The sequence below is a fragment of the Colletotrichum godetiae genome (genome assembly GCF_030913485.1).
Source record: "Colletotrichum godetiae strain CBS 193.32 chromosome Unknown BDP55scaffold_10, whole genome shotgun sequence".
NCBI classification, from domain to species: domain Eukaryota; kingdom Fungi; phylum Ascomycota; class Sordariomycetes; order Glomerellales; family Glomerellaceae; genus Colletotrichum; species Colletotrichum godetiae.
The window spans coordinates 706,200-724,577 of NW_026851258.1; the positions used below are offsets into that span (position 1 = coordinate 706,200).

Here is an 18,378-nt window from a genome sequence, read left to right on the forward strand (position 1 = left end):
ACAGAGTGAGTACCGACACGATGTTGGAGTGCAATCGAGAGGAGTTTCTTGGGCCATTCAGGCTTGAAATTAGACACATAATCCTACTCACTCGTTTGAAAAGTAGCCATGTATACTCAGATTTCCTCACCTGCTCTTCACATCATCACGCTTGCCGCCCCGGTACTAGGCGAAGCGGCTGCTACCGGTTTCAATAAGTTTACGACATCATCCCATGCTCACATCTAGGCAAATGATGCATCAGCGGATAGTTTCTTAATGAATTGAGAAGCTACTGAAGTCATTCTGGCCATAATCTAGCTTGAGCGCAAAGATGAGCTTTCGCCCTAGACGGTGGTGAATGAGATTACGAGGTAGGCCTCTTTTCGCGACGACTCTGGAATTCGAGTCTAACTTACATGTCAAGGAATTGAGTAGCCATTCCGATTCAATTGGTTGCTTCTGTGACACTGATACACCGGTCTCACGCAGCAAGACTGCGTGTTCCTCCGAAAGACGGTCTAAAGACTTGTACAAAGCTTCAGTAACATCTCCCTTTTAGGAAGCAAATATGTGATTGAAACCCCAGTCCTGATAGGATTTGCGGACTTCAAGAAGCAGGTCTTTTTTCTGATAAAAGTTGGGGTAAATCGAGGTTGCTAAAAACTCCACGACGACGTTGGGCCATTCGGGCAGAATTAACAAAGTGTTCCTTCCAGTAGTGCAAACGCCGTACTGCTACAGTGGAGCCACACAAAAGTCTGAGAACAACCCGCGCACCATTTGCACTCCCGACGCGTCTTCCTCCATACACCTCATCTGAGCTCTTACCCCCTTAATTATTCAAATGAACGCTGATGCCGACTTGCGCGATTTTGCAGCTCGACTTCGAGGCGAACGGAGTTCCGGCTTCGAACTCAAAGAACATGAACGGGTGGCAATTATTGCCCTTGTTCTAGGTGGCCGAAGCTATCGCAATGTCGCAGAGATTTTCGGCTGCTCGCTCGGGGCGGTCGCGTCGACGATTCGACGATATAATAAAGATCAAACCTTTAAGGTAGCACGCCGAAAGGCAGACCGAAGAAATTCACGGCCGACACGTAAGTGAACGACATGCCTTTGACTCAAGCTTAGGACTGCAGGTTAAACATCTGAACAGACAACCAAATGAAAAACAATCTGACACGAGCCCGGATGGTAGTTGAGTTTGCTCGCCCGCTTGGTTCAGCGATGTCCCTAGCAACTCGGGCTATGTATCTGCAATGGCTTCTCACTATGCTCTGAAAGCCTTACATGAAGACCGAATTGTCGGGAAAATCCACTGCCAAGCCGAGTTTGGCGGATGCAAGACACGCAACGCCTAGCCTCATCGCTGATATCGCTTATTGCCCAACGCCGTGGATGGAAATTTGTTTTCATATTAATCCGTAATCTCATGGAGTTCTTACATCAAATCTCTTACTCATCCGCATCACTTCCCAAATCCTCAGCAAAGAACTCCTCGGCGGCCTGCTCGCCTCTCTTGGCCACGACCTCCACGGGCTCCTCCTCATCCTCAGGCTCAGTGGAGACGCGTCTCTCGAGATCACCTGCCTCTTCCAGGTCGGCCGCCACGAGGTCCGCGTTTGAGAGCTCTTGTCTCTTGATGACGATATCGGGCAAGTCAGCTACCGCCGCCCGGGCGAGAACGGGAGCCTGTGGGACATGGCGTTAGCGGCGGCACGACTCAGATGTCGGAAGGCACTGCAGGAGAGAACGATGCGCAGCATGGATTGCGGAAGGATTTTGAGACTGCTTACCATGGTGAGGGCTACGCCTGAGAAGCTAAGTCCGAGAGAGTTCACACCAGTAACGGCGACCAGGCCGACAGCGAAGAATGATTGAAGCTGCATCTTGAATAAACGTGTTGTGGATGATGGTATTATAAGTCGATGGTAATATTAACTGAATTGAAATAGAAGCAGATCTGTGATGGGAAAAAACGTACACCAGAAACACCAAAGCAAACGCACGAACATTGACTTGGCTATATACCATTCACAGAAGCGGGAGATTTTCGAGAGGCGTGCGGTCGCCCACATGCCGTTCAAGCGAACATCTGAACTTTGCCAGATGACGAATTCGACACTGTTGGGAAACCAGCGTCAGTGTCAAAAGTATAACCGCAACAGTCCGTTTCACATGTTTTGACCAACGGTCAACCCCCCGAAGGGACAGGCCCTGCGGCGCTGCAGCCTGCAGCCCTGGGGAAGAAAATGGTCCAGGCATGCCCGCCGCGGGGAAGGGGAGCAAGGTCACTGTGCACAACTGCGCAAGACGGGCAACGCGGCCAAAAAAACTCTGACTGCCTGCGTCGCGGTGCTCTCGACCTGTCAGATCTTCGTCTCATGGATGGCGAGCGACCTTTTACAGAACTCTCAAACCCACTGACATCCTTCAGAATTCGTTGTTCGGACGGGGGTCACTGAAGCTACGCGGGCCCTGTCAATCCCCCCCCTCATGTCCACTGTCCACACACTCAGTCCCCCCCCCGGGCCCCTCGTGGCCCCCCTAAAGAGACCGAAGGGGAAGATGTGGGATGAGACCAGAGATTGTGTGTCGGGGGGCCAACGACACAGTACCTGGGAAGCTGTGGTGAAACAAGACAGGTTTCTGACGGAACTCTCGTGGTGCGACGTTTGTGTGAGGGTGCCAAGCCTGGGTTGTGCTGTTGCACGACTCTCTCTCCAGGGATCCACTTATGCCCTCGCCGAATCCGTAATCGTCAGATTGAATGAGGGATTTGGGGGTGACAGTTGCCGGTTGCCGATTGAAGGTCGGCATATCGGCATGGTCGAAATGCGTTGCATGCCGCTAGGCGTTGAATGACCAGTGTTGGTCGGCAATTGGAAGTTGTTCAAGGCAAGGCAGTTACTGGAATCGTCACGCAGGTTCTAGCATTAACGTAGGTTCAGCCAATTTCGTCTGAGGTAGCAAATCTATATACAGCATGACATGAGGAAATGCATATTGGAAAAGGGCCTTAATTATGAGGTTATGTTCATACGCTCATAGTAAACTGTTTTGATCCGAAGATGCCCAACGCTTTGCAAGTGGATGAAATGACAGTGCTACTCTAAACCCGTCTAAGCCATCAAGGTTCTCTATGAGCCCCCTATAAGACGATGGTCTAGTACAACTCCATCTTTTCTAAATTTTCAAGATGAATCAGTCCGTTGGCAGGCTGAAAATTTGTCAGTATTGTATCAACAATGCCAAGTATCACTCGGGGAAGCCTACCGGAACGTATTGCCTCAGCTTGACGCCTGCTTGCCGGAACACCGCCGCTGTCTCCGTATCCATGCTGTACCCGTGAGCATACACAACCTCATCGATACCGACCTGGCAGATCTTGATGCTGCACGTCAGACAAGGGCAGGTATCGCAGTACAGCACGGCGCCCTCGCGGATGCGCTCGCGGCCGGCCTCCAGCAGGGCATTCTCCTCGGCGTGGATGCACAGGCACGTAGCCAGGCCGACGCCAGAGGAATTACCCGAGTTGCAGCGGGAGCAGCCGCCGTCGGAGCAGTTCTGCAGGCCGCGGGGCGTGCCGTTATAGCCGGTGGAGATGACGCGTTTCTCGCGCCCGACGAGGACGGCCCCGACGCGGCGCTTCATGCAATTTGAGCGCAGGGAGGCGAGCTCGGCCAGGGACATGAAATAAGCGTCCCAGGTGGGCCGGAGCCGGACCGGGTTGGCGAGGTCGAGCTTTCCGAGGGTAGCGTAGAGGTGCGCGATGGAGGAGGAGGTGTTGAGGAGGCGGACGGTCGCGCGGGAGATGAGCGGTTGCAGGCCTTGTTTTGGGTCGTAGAGGTGGGTGTCCGAGGCGAGGGCGAAGGACTCGAGGGTGCAATGGGGGTTGTGTAGGGCGCGAAAGCGGGCGTGGCGGACTGTCAAGGGAGCGTCGACGGAGATGAGCATGAAGAAGGGGCGTCTGTGGAGGACGTCGAGGATGGCTTCGTTGTGGACGTCTGTGGTGACGAAACGTGATTGCCAACGGGTCGTGACGTATTCCAATAGGTCGTTGGCGGAGGAGAAGACGAGCTCATTGGGGTAGTGAGAATGGACTCCGTTGGTACGCGGTTGTCCGCTCAAGATGGTAAGAGGAGCGGGAGTGACTGCGGATTTCTGTTGTTGTTTTGGCTCTCTGTCTGCGTTGTTGCTGATGGCCACGGCGGTATCTGTGCTCTCGTCGGGGGCCCGTTGAGGGTGAGGGCATTCGGCCTTGGCGTGACCTTTCTCGTTGCAGTTGAAGCATAAGCCCGCCAACGGTCCTGACCCTGCTCCTTTGTTCTTCTTCTTCTTGTTCTTTGAAGGGAACTGCTGCTGGGAGCCCGCGGCATTGTTGCCGTTGGTGAACTGAGAGAAACCTCGCTCCGGCTCCGGCTGGGGCTCCGGCGCCGGGGCAGGTTTGGAGACCGGAGCCTCTCCCCGGAGTGGAGTTGCGGTAGGGTCCGTCAAGCGGAGCAATCTGAAGCCATGATGTTCGACCAGGTATTGAGCAACGGTCTTCTTACCGGCACAAATACCTTGTGATTTGTCAGAATGATGTTTTCAATTGCTGAGTGGGTTGAGTTTGACTCAGGGGTGCGACTTACCACCGCAAATTCCAATGAGCATCTTAGCTAGGGTAACGTGACAGACCGGATTTGTTTGGGAGACTAGTTGGATGAGCAAAGCCGTTTGATTCTGCACCCATCCGTAGATCTTCAAGCTCCGATATGCAGGTCTACCGGTTGCGCAAGCTCTTCACATCAACCCGGCAACAAGTGTCCAATGGAAAAGTCGCGATCTGAATTCTTTGCATGAACGCGTCCCCACGCGTAAAGCCGTTTTTGCAGCTCGGGCCCGATCAATTGGGTGTCCCCCGCGCTCGTCGGGTTGCGTTACTCCGACGTTTAGCCGGCGGGACCTGCAGAGCATGACACAATCATCCCGTGGGCACAGAGCTCCCGTCCCCCACCTTTGGTCGTCCAGGTGGGCAGCCTGGCGGGAGAGAAGCTACCCGAACTGGCACCTGCCCAAGGTGTTTGCCCTATCTCATCTGTCAGACAACCATCTCACCCTCAAAGGAAGCTCTCACCAGCCTTGTTCTTGTGACTCGCTAACTACAACAAGTCGCCGCTTGACTGCCTGTCCTCGTGACTCTTTTCAGCCTTGAATTTCCAAGCATCCCTCAGGTACAGCGATACCGCCCGGGCCCCTCCGCTTTGTCCGGAGACCAGTCGGAAGTGCGACCTGCCTGTTCCGTCATATTGCAAGCTCTCGACGCTTTTGAGTCATTTCGACCCAACCTACGATCTGCTTTCGGTTTGCGCTCCTACATACCCAAATCCCCGAAGCATATCCAGCATTTAGGACATTCTCCCGGTGTCGATATCGTAGCATAACCCAAATACCGAGTTCCGGCGCATAGCATCACAACGACTGTCCTCGTTTCCCACCCGAGCGCCCAAAAGTGCGCGCCCACCACAGCTCGCCCACCATGGCAACAATTCAATATGCGCCCTTCTCATCCGAGATCGAGCTTCCGTTCTACGCGGCCCTCTTCTCCTCAAAGCTCGAACATGATAAGCTAGACGACTCGGCGCGCCGTGTGCTGGGCCAGTACACTACCCTGCCTGTTGAGCCAGGCCAGAGCTGCAAGATGTCCATCCTTGGGAATGCCCTCACCAGTGACCAGTAAGACGCCCCCATAGAGCTCCAGGGTCTACCCCACGTAGATCAATTTGGGACTGACGTGGAGTGCAGGCCCAACGATGAGCATGTCCGCGGCGAGGGCTGGATCAAGAACGTCAATACGATCGAAGACTTCAAGAATACGGACAAGCAAGCCATGCTCAAAATGGCAGCGAGACATGTGAGGTTGCGTCGTAGTTTCATGAGTATCTGAGCGAGTTCTGACGATCATGCTTTCAGGTTTGGGACGCCATCAACGACGGCACCATCTACTCCGTACCGTCCCTCCTCTCCTCCTTCGCGATCCTCTCGTACGCCGATTTGAAGAAGTACAAGTTCACATACTGGTTTGCGTTCCCAGCACTGCACTCAGACCCTCAGTGGAAGCGGACAGGACCGATCGGTCGCCTCGATCCTAAGGAGAGTACGGCGCTGGTCGATCGAGTGGGCACGTGGCAAGCCAACCGCGACAAGAGGCAGAACGGATTCTTCCTCGCGAAGAAGGCCAGAGGCGTGGATGTTAGCGATTTGGATAAGGACGCGAATAGCGATCTCCACGACCTCAACGATACGTTTGGCTATGTATGGGAGGTTGCCAACCTCGGAGACTTTGAGAACGGCTTCTTTGACGACGTTGCTGAGGAGGACCGATACGTTTCGTTTGTCGACCCATCGACGTACCCCGAGAACCCGTCATGGCCACTGCGAAACCTGCTTTGGCTTGTTCGGCAGCGGTTCCGGCAGACAAAGGTCCAGATTCTGTGTTACCGCGATATCAGATCTAGTAGGCATGCGGCGAGAAGCATCATCCTGCCGTTGGAGATGGACCCAGTTGAGCCACTTGCAGTCGCTGAAATGCCCAAGGTCACAGGCTGGGAGCGAGACGGAGAGGGCAAGCTACGAGCCAGAATTGCCAACCTTGGGGAGTACATGGACCCGACACGGCTTGCCGACCAATCCGTGGACCTGAACCTCAAACTCATGAAATGGAGGATTTCGCCGAACCTGGACTTGGACACCATCAAATCCACCAAGTGTCTGTTGTTAGGTGCCGGCACGCTAGGAAGCTACGTTTCCAGAAATCTCATGGGCTGGGGTGTCCGGAAGATCACGTTTGTGGACTACGGTCGCGTATCGTATTCGAATCCCGTGCGGCAGCCCTTGTTCGAGTTCGAGGACTGCTTGGAAGGCGGCAAATTCAAAGCAACGCGGGCGGCAGATGCCCTGAAGAAGATTTATCCCGGTGTTGAGAGCGAGGGCCACGTCCTATCGGTGCCTATGTTGGGCCACCCTTTTACGGACGAGGCTAGGAGTAAGGCAGACTACGACAAGCTGAAACAGCTGATTGACGAGCACGACGCTATCTTCCTTCTGATGGACAGCCGAGAATCGAGATGGCTCCCGAGTGTTCTGGGCAAAGCGACCGGCAAGATTGTGCTGAACGCCGCGCTTGGCTTCGACTCTTTCGTCGTGATGCGGCACGGCGCTGAACCGACCAGTGTTCAGCCAGAGGATAAGGAGCGTAAGACTCTGGGATGCTACTTCTGCAATGATGTAGTAACACCAGCCGACGTAAGTAGATGCCTCCCACCCCCTAGATCGGGTTCTCCCACTGACATCTTACAGTCGCAAAAAGACCAGACCTTAGACCAGCAATGCACCGTTACGAGACCAGGTGTCGCAGCGATCGCATCGGCACTCCTAGTCGAACTATTCGCGAGTCTGCTCCAGCATCCCCTCAAGCAACACGCGCCGGCGCCTCAGACCTCGGCAGACGAGAAGGATCCTGTGGACCATGCCCTGGGATTGGTACCTCATACCGTCCGCGGTTACCTGCATAACTTCAACAACAAAGTGATTCGCGGAGAGTCATACCCGTGCTGCAGTGCCTGTGGTCCTCCGATTCTCGAGGCCTACCGGAACGACGGTTGGGGCTTCGTCAAGAAGGCGCTCTTGGAGAAGGACTTTGTTGCCGAATTGTCTGGGCTCGCGGAGGTACAGCGGGAGGCTGAGAGGCGGGCGGCGTCTATGGATTGGGAAGAGGAAGAAGATGGAGCGGATGATGGGGATGGAGAGTTGATCTGAAATGCCAGGTCTTGGACAATAAACGGGTGATGGACGATGATAATGAGCTTTCACGGCGGGATAGACGAGGCGTTCGAAGTCGGTAACAGGATACTGTTGGCGTTTTGGCATTGATAGAGTCTATTGAGACTTTTCTTCCCGAGGTTTTCAACTCCTCTGAGTCCGGCGAATCTGCATCTTTGCCATTTTCCAGTTTAGCAAGATGGGTGGAACATCATTTTAGCTCTTGAATGGATGTGTCTCAAGAAGGCAATGCCGATACCTCAACCCACCTGTTTTACGGTGATTTTTCCATCTATCAATATTGACCTATCTCAACACAAGAGCTCAAGGCCCTGCCTTGGCAAGGTACTGTAGGTACGGCTAAGTAATGTGCACAACGAAAGTTTAGGCCTCAATGCGAGAGATGTGCAGATGACAGGGTTCCCCACACTAGCTGACCCTCTGCTTCCCGCCTGTGACCGACGGCTGCAACCCCCCCAAATCCCCAAAGTTCCACATCACCCTAACACTTTTGTGCCAATTGTAGGTATCAATCCGCTACTGGGTCAGGGCCATCGACGTAGGTACCTGCTATTCTTAGAGGGGAGTCTCCGTTGATTTTCCACAGCAGCCGCAGCTTCCCCTGCGGTACGCCCAGGTTCCCGAAGGCGCTATGGACGCCTACGTGGGTGTGGCGGAGGATTACCTAAGTGCGCTAAGGCACGGGGGTTGTGCATTTCTTTTAGTCAGGTGTGCCCGGGAGGTAAGACAGGAGCAGCCGACCATTCCAGGTTCGAGGAAACACTGTGTTCCGTCCGTATTCATCTCATCGCCGGCCGCTCTTGTACTTTTTTGATATTGTACCATCATCTGTGTTTCATGACTCTTTACGTCCGCGTTTATTCATCTATATTGTTTTCATTGCATCGGAAGATGTAGGAGACTGGTTACAAGCCTTGATTTACTACCTATCGAATGCTTTGAGACCGTGCTGCGGAGTGTACGATTTCGGCGATTTGAGGCTGGAGGAGAGAAGACGACGACCAGTAACGGGTTCATCGAGAACCTTGGCTTTGGGCTTGAGAATCGTCGCCGTCGCGCGTAACGGAGCTTGATTTGTATTGTGATCACTACGAGCGCGCGAAAACCAACTCTCTGGCTCTACAACCGCAGTAAGACACGCTCACATCCACGGATATGCTGCGCTCCATCATCCGGCGCCTGGCGTCGGACCAGCCCGAGTCCGTCAACGACTACATTGGCGTCGTAGTCCCGCTCGAGGAAGCTCATCTGCATAGCCACTCGGCCCGGACCGGCAAATGCGAATTTGAGGAACGGCCGAGTGATGACGACGATGACGACGACGACGCAGAAGATGACGGCAAGGACCAGAGTGAGAGCGCGGGGATGCTGGAGATGAGCGCTGCCGAGTATACCATCGAGGGTCTGAAGAAAGAGGTCAGGAGAGGTGGGCAGGGGCGGTGGACAGAGTACGAGTGTGAGTTTGTGATCTTGGAGGCGTTAAAGAATTCGATGGATTGGTGAGATGGGTGCTGATGACAAAGATAGTGAAGTCGAAGCTTATCAACAAGGCCATCCAGGATATTGGCATGGGGTGGTATAACTGGCAGCTCTTTGTCCTTTGTGGATTTGGCTGGTTCGCGGATAAGTGAGTACCTTCCTCGCCTTATGATGAGAATAATGCTGACGGATTTACTAGTTTGTGGATGCACGTAAGTTCAGCTTCATCCTTGTTGCCGGACTAGCAACCTCGCTGTCTTCAAGCGGTACTAACAGCAACTCTAGGGTGTTGCGCTCACACTGCCGTCTCTTTCTGCAGAATTTGGCATCTCAGAACAACGTGTACGCTACACAACATCGTCCATCTTCCTCGGGCTCTGCTTCGGCTCCTTCATCTGGGGCATCGGCTCCGACGTCCTCGGTCGCCGCATCGCCTTCAACCTCACTCTGCTCATCACCGGGGTCTTTGGTATCCTGTTGGCTTTCGCACCGACGTGGGGCTGGGTGAACTTTCTCTTCGCGGCTCTCGGTTTCGGTGTGGGCGGAAATCTGCCAGTGGACGGCGCGTTGTTCCTCGAGTTCTTGCCGGACGCGTCGAGCAGTCTGCTGACATTGCTATCGGTGTGGTGGCCGGTTGGGCAGCTGTCTTCGTCGCTGGCGGCGTGGTATTTCATTGCCAACTGGCCTCCCGAACAGGGATGGCGAAGATTCGTTCTAACGCTTGGGTTGATTACGTTCATCATGTTCGTTGTGCGGTTCTTCGTCTTCCGCCTGTTTGAGTCTCCAAAGTTCTTGCTCTCGAAGGGGCGCCAATGCGAAGCTATTGCCGTCGTACATGGTATCGCCTCTCGCAACGGCGCAAAGACTTGGTTGACCGAGGAGATTTTGAATGCCGTCGTTGATGGTGTGACTGATGAGGATGAGGAACATTCAAGAGGCGGCCGCTCGGGTGTGTTCCGCAGCTCGGGGGTCGCCGCGAACGCTCTCCGAGAGAGGATGAAGGCCTTTTCCGCGGACCGGCTTCGACCCCTCTTCAAGACTCGGACCCTTGGCCTCGCCACTGTGGTGGTCTGGTTCGTCTGGGCGACAATTGGCATGGGCTATCCCCTCTTCAACGCCTTTCTCCCACAGTACCTCTCCCATGGCGGTGCCGCCCCTCCGCCTGAGGACTCCCCAGACGCAGGAGCTACACCAATCACGCCAGATACATACCGAACCTACGCAATCACATCCGCCGTCGGCGTGCCAGGCAGCCTGTTGGCAGCCTACCTAGTCGACCAGAAGTCCCCCTGGCTCGGGCGCCGTGGCACGCTCGCCTGCTCGTCCTTTGTCTCGGCCATCTTCCTCTTCATGTTTGTAAAGTTTGGGACCTCGCCCGCCTCGCAGCTCTTCTTCTCCTGCGTTGAGGCGTTCTCCCAAAATATCATGTACGGCGTGCTCTATGCCTTCACGCCAGAGATATTCCCCGCGCCGGTGCGTGGGGCCGGAACGGGCGTGGCAAGCTTCTTGAACAGGGCGATGGGGCTTTTGGCGCCGCTGCTGGCGGCGAACATGCCAGGGGACGGGGTCACGACGCCGATTTATCTGTCAGGGGCGTTGATTTTGGCTGCATTTGTCGGGATGTGCCTGATTCCCATCGAGACGAGAGGTCGGCAAAGGTTGTGATTATTGTACTATCTAACAATAGAGCCCAATGCCTAAAATTTCTGTCTTTGTCCAGAGTCCATGATGTCTTATTTCTATGGTAGCCGTGTGTTCTGGCCACATTGCCTTTCCAAGGAACTCAACAACGATTCGGCTCAGTTCTGAAGGAGACTTGGTGCGGAGATGGGGCAGGATGGAAGCCCATGAGCCTGCCAAAGTACCTCCCAATCCAATATCCTGAACCGGCAGTTTCCTCGTTGGTTCTCAGCACCCTGCCCCATGCTTGCCCCAAGCCGATTGCTCTTCCCTTAATTCGAGATGACTGTGGCTTGCCCGTCTAATCATTCTGGATCGATCGATCCAAGCCATGTCCCCATCAACATCCTAGCATCCTGGGTAACCGACTAATAGCAGAGGAGACGCACAGGATTCTCTCTATTCAATTTCAATCATTCTGAATGTCCTACAATCTTCTTAATCCGACAAACAAAGTCTCCAAGCATGCATACCGGACTGCAAATGTTCAACCCCACCCCTCGGCCAAAGCAGCTAACCTGCAAGACACGCGACCACTGGGTTATCGGATTGTGCTATGTCAAGGGTTTGCCGGCCTCTGATGCGATAGTCATCGTTGTTCCGCGAACAAAGTACGGCAAAGTGTTAGGATGTTTGTCTGACTGGCCATTGATGACCATATCGGAGAAAGCTGACAAACGGCCCCGTGGCTCATTGACGCCTTCATCAAGCGGAGCAATGTCCCTTCCTGCTCCCATTTCAGGAATACCGAGACAATCGCACCGTGGACATGGTCTTGTGAAGATCCAGCGCTAGCTGTCGCTCTTGGACACAGACTCAGGCAATTAGGCGTCAAAGAAGAACTCTGTCAGATCGGCGACAGATGCTCTCCCGCAGAGGTCGACTCCATACACAAAACCTTGTCTTATGTCAAGCCGGGAGTTGCTCAGGTACTTACTCAATCATGCAAAGAAACTTTGCTTCACCATACTGACACTCAAGCTCAAAGCTGACCATATTACCTGGCGACGACTCGAGATGCCATGGCTGTGGCTACTCCAGGGAAGCCCTTCGGGAATTGTGAACGTGCTCTGGGTGCCTCAAAGCGTGGTACCACTCGACAGAATGCCAATCTCAGCATTTGCAGGCTAATATGCCCGTCTGTATTGTTGAAGGCAGAAAGAACGACGCCACTGCAATACTAACTGCTCACGCCACAGATTTGAGTGCAGTTGGCTATTGCAACGCTATCGCGCGGGTGTCGCCCATTGCTCAAGTGCTAATGCTTTCTCTCAACATGTCCATTCCTCATGTGAAGGCCAGATCAGAAGCCTTGACGTAAGCTTCCATTCGCCACAATCCCTCAAAGACAGTAGTTTGACAAGCCGCAGAACACCCTTCTACGCTTGGCATTGACTGGCAAAGACACGCTGGGCAATATGCAGCTGCTTTTCGGCCCCAACTAGTCAAGGGACTTGGAGCCAGTTCTTGAATCATACCGCCTTACCGCTCTTCTTGGACGTGAAGCCCCCTCTTCCTACTGCCGGTCGCACGATGCCTGCTACAGGGTACACTTTATATCTCGCCGAGACCCGCAACTGAGGCCGAGGAGAGCAAGCTTACGGAGCTACGAAATAAGCAGGGGGAAATACACCACGAGATGGAGAACCGCCCTGAGCCCTTGTCCGATGCCATCTTGGCTGCGCTGTCTACGGCACGATACCCCGTGGCTTAATAGGAACTGTATCAAATCGCCAACATGAACATGTTTATGGAGCATGACGTCTCTCTATCCCATTCTTTTTCGGGAATACAGAATGACGAGGAGCTCCATGACTCAAGATGTCTCGAAAGTGTATGATGACAGAGTCGTCAAAGTCAACATGCGTTGCTTGACAGAGTTGAAGTGGGACGAATCTATGATTAAGTAGCTATACCTTAGAGATGGCGACAATGATTGCAGTCAGACATGACCCAAGCCTTGAAAAATTGTGATTGAACAACGAGTGCCTTGTCGTACTTTTTTTCCACATTATCTACATCAACACCTTCGCAAAAGCATCCCCTAGTCCACGTTCCACCAGCCACCCTTCCACAGCCTTCATGTCTCCCCGGTTCGCCCTCTGTCCCCTCCTCTCTCCTACAGAGTCTGTAATCTCTGACATGTCCGCGAAAACTCTCCTCGAGACGTCCTTTTCGCGATGCCTCTCGCTGACCTTCTTGTGATGCGCCGGGATATCGCCCCAGCTCTCCGTCTTGATGAACTTCATGTAGTCGTCGATGCTCTGCGACCCGCCCTCCAGACACAGCAGTCCCGGTTTTCCGGCGTAGAGGAAGCCTGTGAGGTGGTACGCGGGGGCGTTGATGATGAAGTCGTCGCGCTTGGAGCGGGTTGAGATGGAGGGGAAGTAGAACCACACTCGCACCAGGGGACCTGCGTCGGCTGTGGCAGCAGCACCCGAGATTGCCGATTCGGCTTCTGCTGCTAATTTTGCTTCCTCGAGGTGGGTGACTGCTGTTTCGTTTATTACGTCTATGATGCTGAAGAGGTCCTCGTCGCCGTCTGGGATTTGGGCGTTGAGGTGTGCTGTTGCTGCGCGGTTGAGCCATGGTGGTTGAAGAATCCTGACCTTAATATGGGGTGGTTCTTCTGGTGGTGTGCCGGATTTGCCTTCATACGAGAAGGGTACATTGATATCTAGTTGAAGGGTTTTTGGTGATGAGGGTTCTTGGTCCGGTTCCGGGACCGTGAGGGTGAGAAGTATAGTCACTGTTGGCGCGCGACTCAACGATGAAATTGTGAGTTCACTGCCTTGTTCGATATGCGTCTTCAAGAGTTGTAGCGATTGTTCGGAGTCTTTGTCAATTGAGGCCTCATCTTCGGTGGGGTACATTGCTGTGAGGAGGTCGATTTGGCCGATTTGGTGTTCGATCAGATCGGGTGGTAAGAGGTGCCATGATGATGCGACCGCCATTGTGAGTGAACTTTTTTTCCACCTGCAGTTTATTCTTTGGAGTCTTGAATGTCAGTGTCAGTTTCCCCGTCTCTGTGACTCCCTCGTGGTGCCGGTTAAACTGCCATGACTTGGTGAGTGAAGGTCCATTCTGAGAGATTTTCGAACCTCAATTTAGCCACACTTTTCAGCCACATGCGCCACACTTTGGATGTTCTCATGATGCTCAACAATTTAATGAGGTGTTTGATCGATTGATTGCTGATTTGGCTTCGGGAGTATAGTAGAATAGATGTGTACCAATAAATTGTTGAATTCTACCTGTGGCAAGTGCAAGATCCGGCTGTCTTCTATGCTCACCCATGGTTTCACACCAAATGATGACGGGATAAGGTGAATAGCAGAATCTTCACAAGGAATGAAGCCGAGGTGTAATCTTTGAAGCGTAAAATGGGGTTGGAGCCCCCCGAATGATGATCTTCTAGAAGTCTACACACGTCCGTTGTCTGCTCTATCTGTTACCCTTCGCACCAGCAGGTGCATCAACCCTGCGTTTCTGAAACTGCTTGCCAATCGCATCTCTGACCATCGGGTCCGCCCTAATGGTGTTCTGCACCAACCAGTCCTTGACCTTGGCACGTACGCTGCTGAGCGCCTCCTTATCGCCAATGAACGGGGTCATCTCCATCTCCAACAACCTGCTCGTCTCGCCGTCCAGTCCGCGGGCAATCATCTCGAGCCGCTGCAGGCCCTCGTCCACGGCAGCCGCCGAGCTCTCGGCCGCTTTCTGCGCTGCCTGCCCCTGGGAGTTTAACAGAGGACCGAGCTGACCAAAGGCGATGTAGATCGTTACGGCAGCCTGACGTGCAAGCGAAACCAACTGGAACTGGAGATAGGGTGGGCGGCGCAGAGCTGCACCCAGCACCGTGTTGAAGATGGCTAGGAAAGTAGGCATCTCGGGCCGCGTGACAACAATGAGCTCCGCCACAAAGAAGGTGAGGAGGATGATCCACCGCCAGTATCGTCCCCAGTCGAGGTATCCCAACAAACTCAAGCCGTAGGTCGCAGCGGCAGCGATGCCGTAGTACGGAACCGTACCCTGCATGATGCCGCGCGCGACAAAGTCGTGAATGGTCTTGCAGCCCTGCCAGGCACCGACCTCCGGACCGAAGCGTTCGTAGGCGAAGCGACGGGCAGGGTCAGACAGGGTCTCGGAGGCGGTTTTGAGGTGCATGAAGCGCGCTGCGGCGGCGCCCGTGTCGGCACCATTGGTGCCTGCCTTGTCTGGGTGATAGACAGCTGCGAGCCTGCGGAATCGAGACTTGATGATACGGACGGGGGCGCTGGCAGCGACGTCGAGGTCGGTGTAGAAGGTTCCTTGCAGCCGCAAGGAGCGGTCGGCCTCGATGAGGGTGTAGAGGAGGTAAAAGGAGACGACGAGGATATGGATTCGGCGGCGGTGGGTTGCGTATTTCGCGGTGCCGGGCTGGGGCTTGGGATCGCCGGCGCGAATGGCTAGGCCGTAGTAGATTGCTTGTACCCAGCCGGTGACTAGCTATGATGGAGATCAGTCGCTGCGAGGTTCAACGTTACGGAGGGGCGGTTCTCAGGCAGGCATCACGTACATTGGGCAAGAAGGCCCAGCCTAAAAGGGAAAGAACGTTTGACATGATGACAATCTGCGCATCCCTATCATGCGATCCAAATGTCTTGCGCGGGGCCGAGCGAGTGTGGGTGCTCGCGAGGTTGTCGAGAGAAACTTGATCAACGGGCAGTCGGTGGTTGTGATGTCAACTCGCGACCGAGCTTACTGACTTGCTGGCGTTTTCGACCACTGCCAACTGCCAAGAGCTGACCTCATTATTTGTGGGACTTTGAGCTGGGGTATGATCCCTGCCGATATGGGGGCGGAAGGTGGACCAACATTTCGCTTATGTCATCCGAACTCATCATCTCATCTTCAACTGTGTGTATTCACTTTCGCAACTTGGAAGTCGTCACGTGGCCGTTTGGCATGCTTTTGAACCCGTTGTCTTCCAATTTGACTTATATGACATAGTCCATTTCTAGCAGCTGAATTGTTCTTTGACTTAATCCTATCAGCGCTGGTCAGAGAGACCAGGGCTCATAAACTTTCACCGTCAGGCTTTCTCCTCTATGAGACTAAGATGGCGAACGTGATTTCCTGCCTATTCTCGTTTCTCAGACGTAATACCAACCGCCACGATCTGAGACATAGACACTATTGCTTCTACCGATTATGACTCAGTATTTTCTAAACTCGAGCAATGCTTGACCGCCAATTAGAATGTTGGACTACGGAGTTTGGAGCTAAGGCACTCCGCAAAATCTACGGAGGCAGTCCCCACGATAGAAGTGAACAGCGGGATATCAAAAAAGACGAAGGCTTTTATCGGTCATAAGTCTTTGTCACCTCTTGGCGTTTCCCATTTATCCTAATCTGCGGTGGAAATATCGGCCGAATCTAGTTGACCGCCTCTAAGAACTTAGAAGTGAATACGCCGAACCTTCTGCCCACCCTTCGAACCTTTCTATGCTCTGGGTAAAATTAGCGGGGGTTTATCCGATGAAATCGCTATCTTTTACCCAGTATCTCAAGAAAAGGAAATAAAGCCAGTCTGTGAGTGATTGGCTTCGGAGCCTGACGGGGCGATAAAGCTTGGAAGAAAGCTTGGCATTGGTCTGTAAATCCTACTTCGTGACCAGCAGCATAGATTCCCTCGGCGAAACGTCTCTGGCATAAATACAGCGTCTCCTGGAAGCAAAAGGAGTTTCCAGGGTAAGGCTAGAGGCTAAAGCCTATCACGAGTCTGGCCTTTGAGATAAAACAATTCCTAATAAGCTGATGTCAACGAGTGCCAAGAGAAAAATGGCGTTGATGGCGTACGTTCGAGCTAAAGCTTTCACAGGTTTCTTCTTATCGATATCTCACTAAACAATCTAAATCTCGACTTTGAAAGTCGATTCTACCTGGCATCATCAGGCCGAGATGACTTATTAAGACAAACATAGATCTGGCAACGAGGTCAGATGTGATTGGCAAAGAACAAGGCGGCGGGGCGGGCCTTGATAGGGTAAGGGCTTGAGACATTTGGCTGGGTTATTTGATGAAAGCTTGTCATTGAAAGAGTTAGGGAGAGAAACTGGGAGGCCTCTGGGTAATCTGCTGTATCTGCGTATCTGTGCGAAAATTTCCGACAGCAATGTTTGAGCGTTGGCCCGGGGAAATTGACCCAGCTCAACTGACCTTCACTTGGATAGCAAGAACATCAGAATGCTCCTGTGACTTAATCGTCATCCCTGGCATCCGGGAGCGCGGAAATTCGGTGAGGTGTAAACATTTAGCATTAAAAGAAGCCTATCAAAGACTTTTGCAAAAACGCCTGCTTATCTCAGGCCGTGAAATTGAGTCTAAGACTCGTCTCTCAGTCGTGTCCCTTTCCGAGTCAATTCTTCAATAGAACCTGGCTGGCGAAATTCATTCCAATATTTCGGTCGACGCTGATGGTATCATATTCTCTCCTTCATGCTTGCACGGTCCCCTTTCACTTGGTATCATGATGAATTCCAAACTTAATCGCACTTTGATCCAATAGTACCACTGGCATCGGCACATACACCGGAGTTCTGAGCCTGAACGCAAGAGTCCTTGAACTCGTTGCCGCCGAAGCCAGAAACATACCGTGTCCGGCCACCATCCTTGGGAGCAATAGTTGCGCAGACCTGAGTACGGACGTCAGCATCATGTGGTGAGGCAGAGAGGGGAGAATTGAGCTAGACTTACGTGCCACAGCATTGTGGTATTGACATTTTGCGGGTTATCATTCTCAAAGATCTTTTGCGACGTTCTGTAAACATCGCAGGCCTTTTCCGTAAGACATTTGTGAGATCGGTCGTTTATAACACAGTAGCATTTGGCGTGTTCATTTGCAAGCGCCCTGATCTTGTTAGTCATGATCCAACTGCTTGAGTCTGGGTTGAAGTATTGATGACTTACACTGGGAAAGCAAAGAGCGCCAATGAGAGGCAAAAGAGTAGAAGCTTCGTAAACATGTTATTGGATTTGAGATTAACCACGAGAGGAGTGACTCGAGGGAAGAGAGAATGAGAGATGGGTGTACGATGGGTTGAATGTTCGAACTATTGCAGGATTGATGTGAGGTTATCAAGTGATGTAGGGCTGGGCCGAACTACGGTCTAGACTAAACTTATGTACCTGCATCTGTTTTTGGAGTGGGCGCAGGCGCAATTTAGAAAATGCGGGAGAGTTCAATTACCATTTGAGTAGCTCGACACCTAGGCCAGATAAGGATGGTCCCTGACGTGTGGACCAATTCAAGTTAATAAACTAAGGAAATGTCAGGATAATGGCAGCAGCTTGGCCATTGCTCTGAGGAGTTCCCCACTACGATAGGGAATGATCCGACTTGAATCATGTTCCCCGTGGCATCCGATCATC

The 18,378-nt window shown here is 53.0% G+C and overlaps 7 protein-coding genes across 7 annotated transcripts; 2 read left to right on the top strand and 5 right to left on the bottom strand.

Moving 5' to 3' along the window:
* Positions 1-1,138: 1,138 nt before the first annotated feature.
* Positions 1,139-1,939, bottom strand: BDP55DRAFT_33131 (uncharacterized protein). Its single transcript, XM_060566848.1, has 2 exons — positions 1,779-1,939; positions 1,139-1,674 (listed from the first exon to the last, which is right to left on the bottom strand). Exons 1-2 carry the CDS (start codon positions 1,869-1,871, stop codon positions 1,438-1,440), a joined length of 330 nt encoding a protein of 109 aa, XP_060432572.1. The 5' UTR covers positions 1,872-1,939; the 3' UTR covers positions 1,139-1,437.
* A 1,244-nt stretch (positions 1,940-3,183) lies between these two features.
* BDP55DRAFT_655514 (cytidine deaminase-like protein) lies at positions 3,184-4,996 on the bottom strand. The gene is made up of 2 exons (XM_060574316.1): positions 4,617-4,996; positions 3,184-4,547 (listed from the first exon to the last, which is right to left on the bottom strand). Exons 1-2 carry the CDS (start codon positions 4,636-4,638, stop codon positions 3,241-3,243), a joined length of 1,329 nt encoding a protein of 442 aa, XP_060432573.1. The 5' UTR covers positions 4,639-4,996; the 3' UTR covers positions 3,184-3,240.
* A 507-nt stretch (positions 4,997-5,503) lies between these two features.
* BDP55DRAFT_546905 (ubiquitin-like modifier-activating enzyme atg-7) lies at positions 5,504-7,782 on the top strand (the record flags this gene model as incomplete). The annotated part of the gene is made up of 4 exons (XM_060568696.1): positions 5,504-5,700; positions 5,770-5,878; positions 5,938-7,269; positions 7,324-7,782. 4 exons carry the CDS (start codon positions 5,504-5,506, stop codon positions 7,780-7,782), a joined length of 2,097 nt encoding a protein of 698 aa, XP_060432574.1.
* Positions 7,783-8,511: 729 nt separating this feature from the next.
* On the top strand, positions 8,512-11,003 carry BDP55DRAFT_655518 (major facilitator superfamily transporter). The gene is made up of 4 exons (XM_060574317.1): positions 8,512-9,262; positions 9,334-9,433; positions 9,485-9,497; positions 9,571-11,003. The coding sequence occupies exons 1-4, from the start codon at positions 8,962-8,964 to the stop codon at positions 10,948-10,950; spliced, it is 1,794 nt and encodes a 597-aa protein (XP_060432575.1). The 5' UTR covers positions 8,512-8,961; the 3' UTR covers positions 10,951-11,003.
* A 1,754-nt stretch (positions 11,004-12,757) lies between these two features.
* Positions 12,758-14,030, bottom strand: BDP55DRAFT_33213 (uncharacterized protein). Its single transcript, XM_060566855.1, has one exon. The coding sequence runs from the start codon at positions 13,917-13,919 to the stop codon at positions 12,981-12,983; it is 939 nt and encodes a 312-aa protein (XP_060432576.1). The 5' UTR covers positions 13,920-14,030; the 3' UTR covers positions 12,758-12,980.
* A 112-nt stretch (positions 14,031-14,142) lies between these two features.
* On the bottom strand, positions 14,143-15,714 carry BDP55DRAFT_655524 (DnaJ domain-containing protein). Its single transcript, XM_060574318.1, has 2 exons — positions 15,524-15,714; positions 14,143-15,453 (listed from the first exon to the last, which is right to left on the bottom strand). The coding sequence occupies exons 1-2, from the start codon at positions 15,566-15,568 to the stop codon at positions 14,410-14,412; spliced, it is 1,089 nt and encodes a 362-aa protein (XP_060432577.1). The 5' UTR covers positions 15,569-15,714; the 3' UTR covers positions 14,143-14,409.
* Positions 15,715-17,061: 1,347 nt separating this feature from the next.
* BDP55DRAFT_655525 (uncharacterized protein) lies at positions 17,062-18,057 on the bottom strand. The gene is made up of 3 exons (XM_060574319.1): positions 17,917-18,057; positions 17,704-17,857; positions 17,062-17,642 (listed from the first exon to the last, which is right to left on the bottom strand). Exons 1-3 carry the CDS (start codon positions 17,970-17,972, stop codon positions 17,493-17,495), a joined length of 360 nt encoding a protein of 119 aa, XP_060432578.1. The 5' UTR covers positions 17,973-18,057; the 3' UTR covers positions 17,062-17,492.
* Between the last annotated feature and the right edge of the window lie 321 nt (positions 18,058-18,378).

What these genes read in the sequence shown, in the direction of transcription:
- BDP55DRAFT_33131 (XM_060566848.1), bottom strand. Translation starts at nt 1,871, where the DNA reads ATGCAGCTTCAATCATTCTTCGCTGTCGGCCTGGTCGCCGTTACTGGT. An exon ending in CAGGCGTAGCCCTCACCATG is followed by an intron (nt 1,675 to 1,778) that starts GTAAGCAGTCTC and finishes CATGTCCCACAG; the next exon opens with GCTCCCGTTCTCGCCCGGGC.
- BDP55DRAFT_655514 (XM_060574316.1), bottom strand. Translation starts at nt 4,638, where the DNA reads ATGCTCATTGGAATTTGCGGTG. An exon ending in GCTCATTGGAATTTGCGGTG is followed by an intron (nt 4,548 to 4,616) that starts GTAAGTCGCACC and finishes ACAAATCACAAG; the next exon opens with GTATTTGTGCCGGTAAGAAG.
- BDP55DRAFT_655518 (XM_060574317.1), top strand. Translation starts at nt 8,962, where the DNA reads ATGCTGCGCTCCATCATCCGGCGCCTGGCGTCGGACCAGCCCGAGTCC. An exon ending in GCGGTGGACAGAGTACGAGT is followed by an intron (nt 9,263 to 9,333) that starts GTGAGTTTGTGA and finishes TGACAAAGATAG; the next exon opens with TGAAGTCGAAGCTTATCAAC.
- BDP55DRAFT_33213 (XM_060566855.1), bottom strand. Translation starts at nt 13,919, where the DNA reads ATGGCGGTCGCATCATCATGGCACCTCTTACCACCCGATCTGATCGAA.
- BDP55DRAFT_655524 (XM_060574318.1), bottom strand. Translation starts at nt 15,568, where the DNA reads ATGTCAAACGTTCTTTCCCTTTTAGGCTGGGCCTTCTTGCCCAAT. An exon ending in GCTGGGCCTTCTTGCCCAAT is followed by an intron (nt 15,454 to 15,523) that starts GTACGTGATGCC and finishes TCTCCATCATAG; the next exon opens with CTAGTCACCGGCTGGGTACA.
- BDP55DRAFT_655525 (XM_060574319.1), bottom strand. Translation starts at nt 17,972, where the DNA reads ATGTTTACGAAGCTTCTACTCTTTTGCCTCTCATTGGCGCTCTTTGCT. An exon ending in GCGCTCTTTGCTTTCCCAGT is followed by an intron (nt 17,858 to 17,916) that starts GTAAGTCATCAA and finishes TAACAAGATCAG; the next exon opens with GGCGCTTGCAAATGAACACG. An exon ending in ATACCACAATGCTGTGGCAC is followed by an intron (nt 17,643 to 17,703) that starts GTAAGTCTAGCT and finishes GTCCGTACTCAG; the next exon opens with GTCTGCGCAACTATTGCTCC.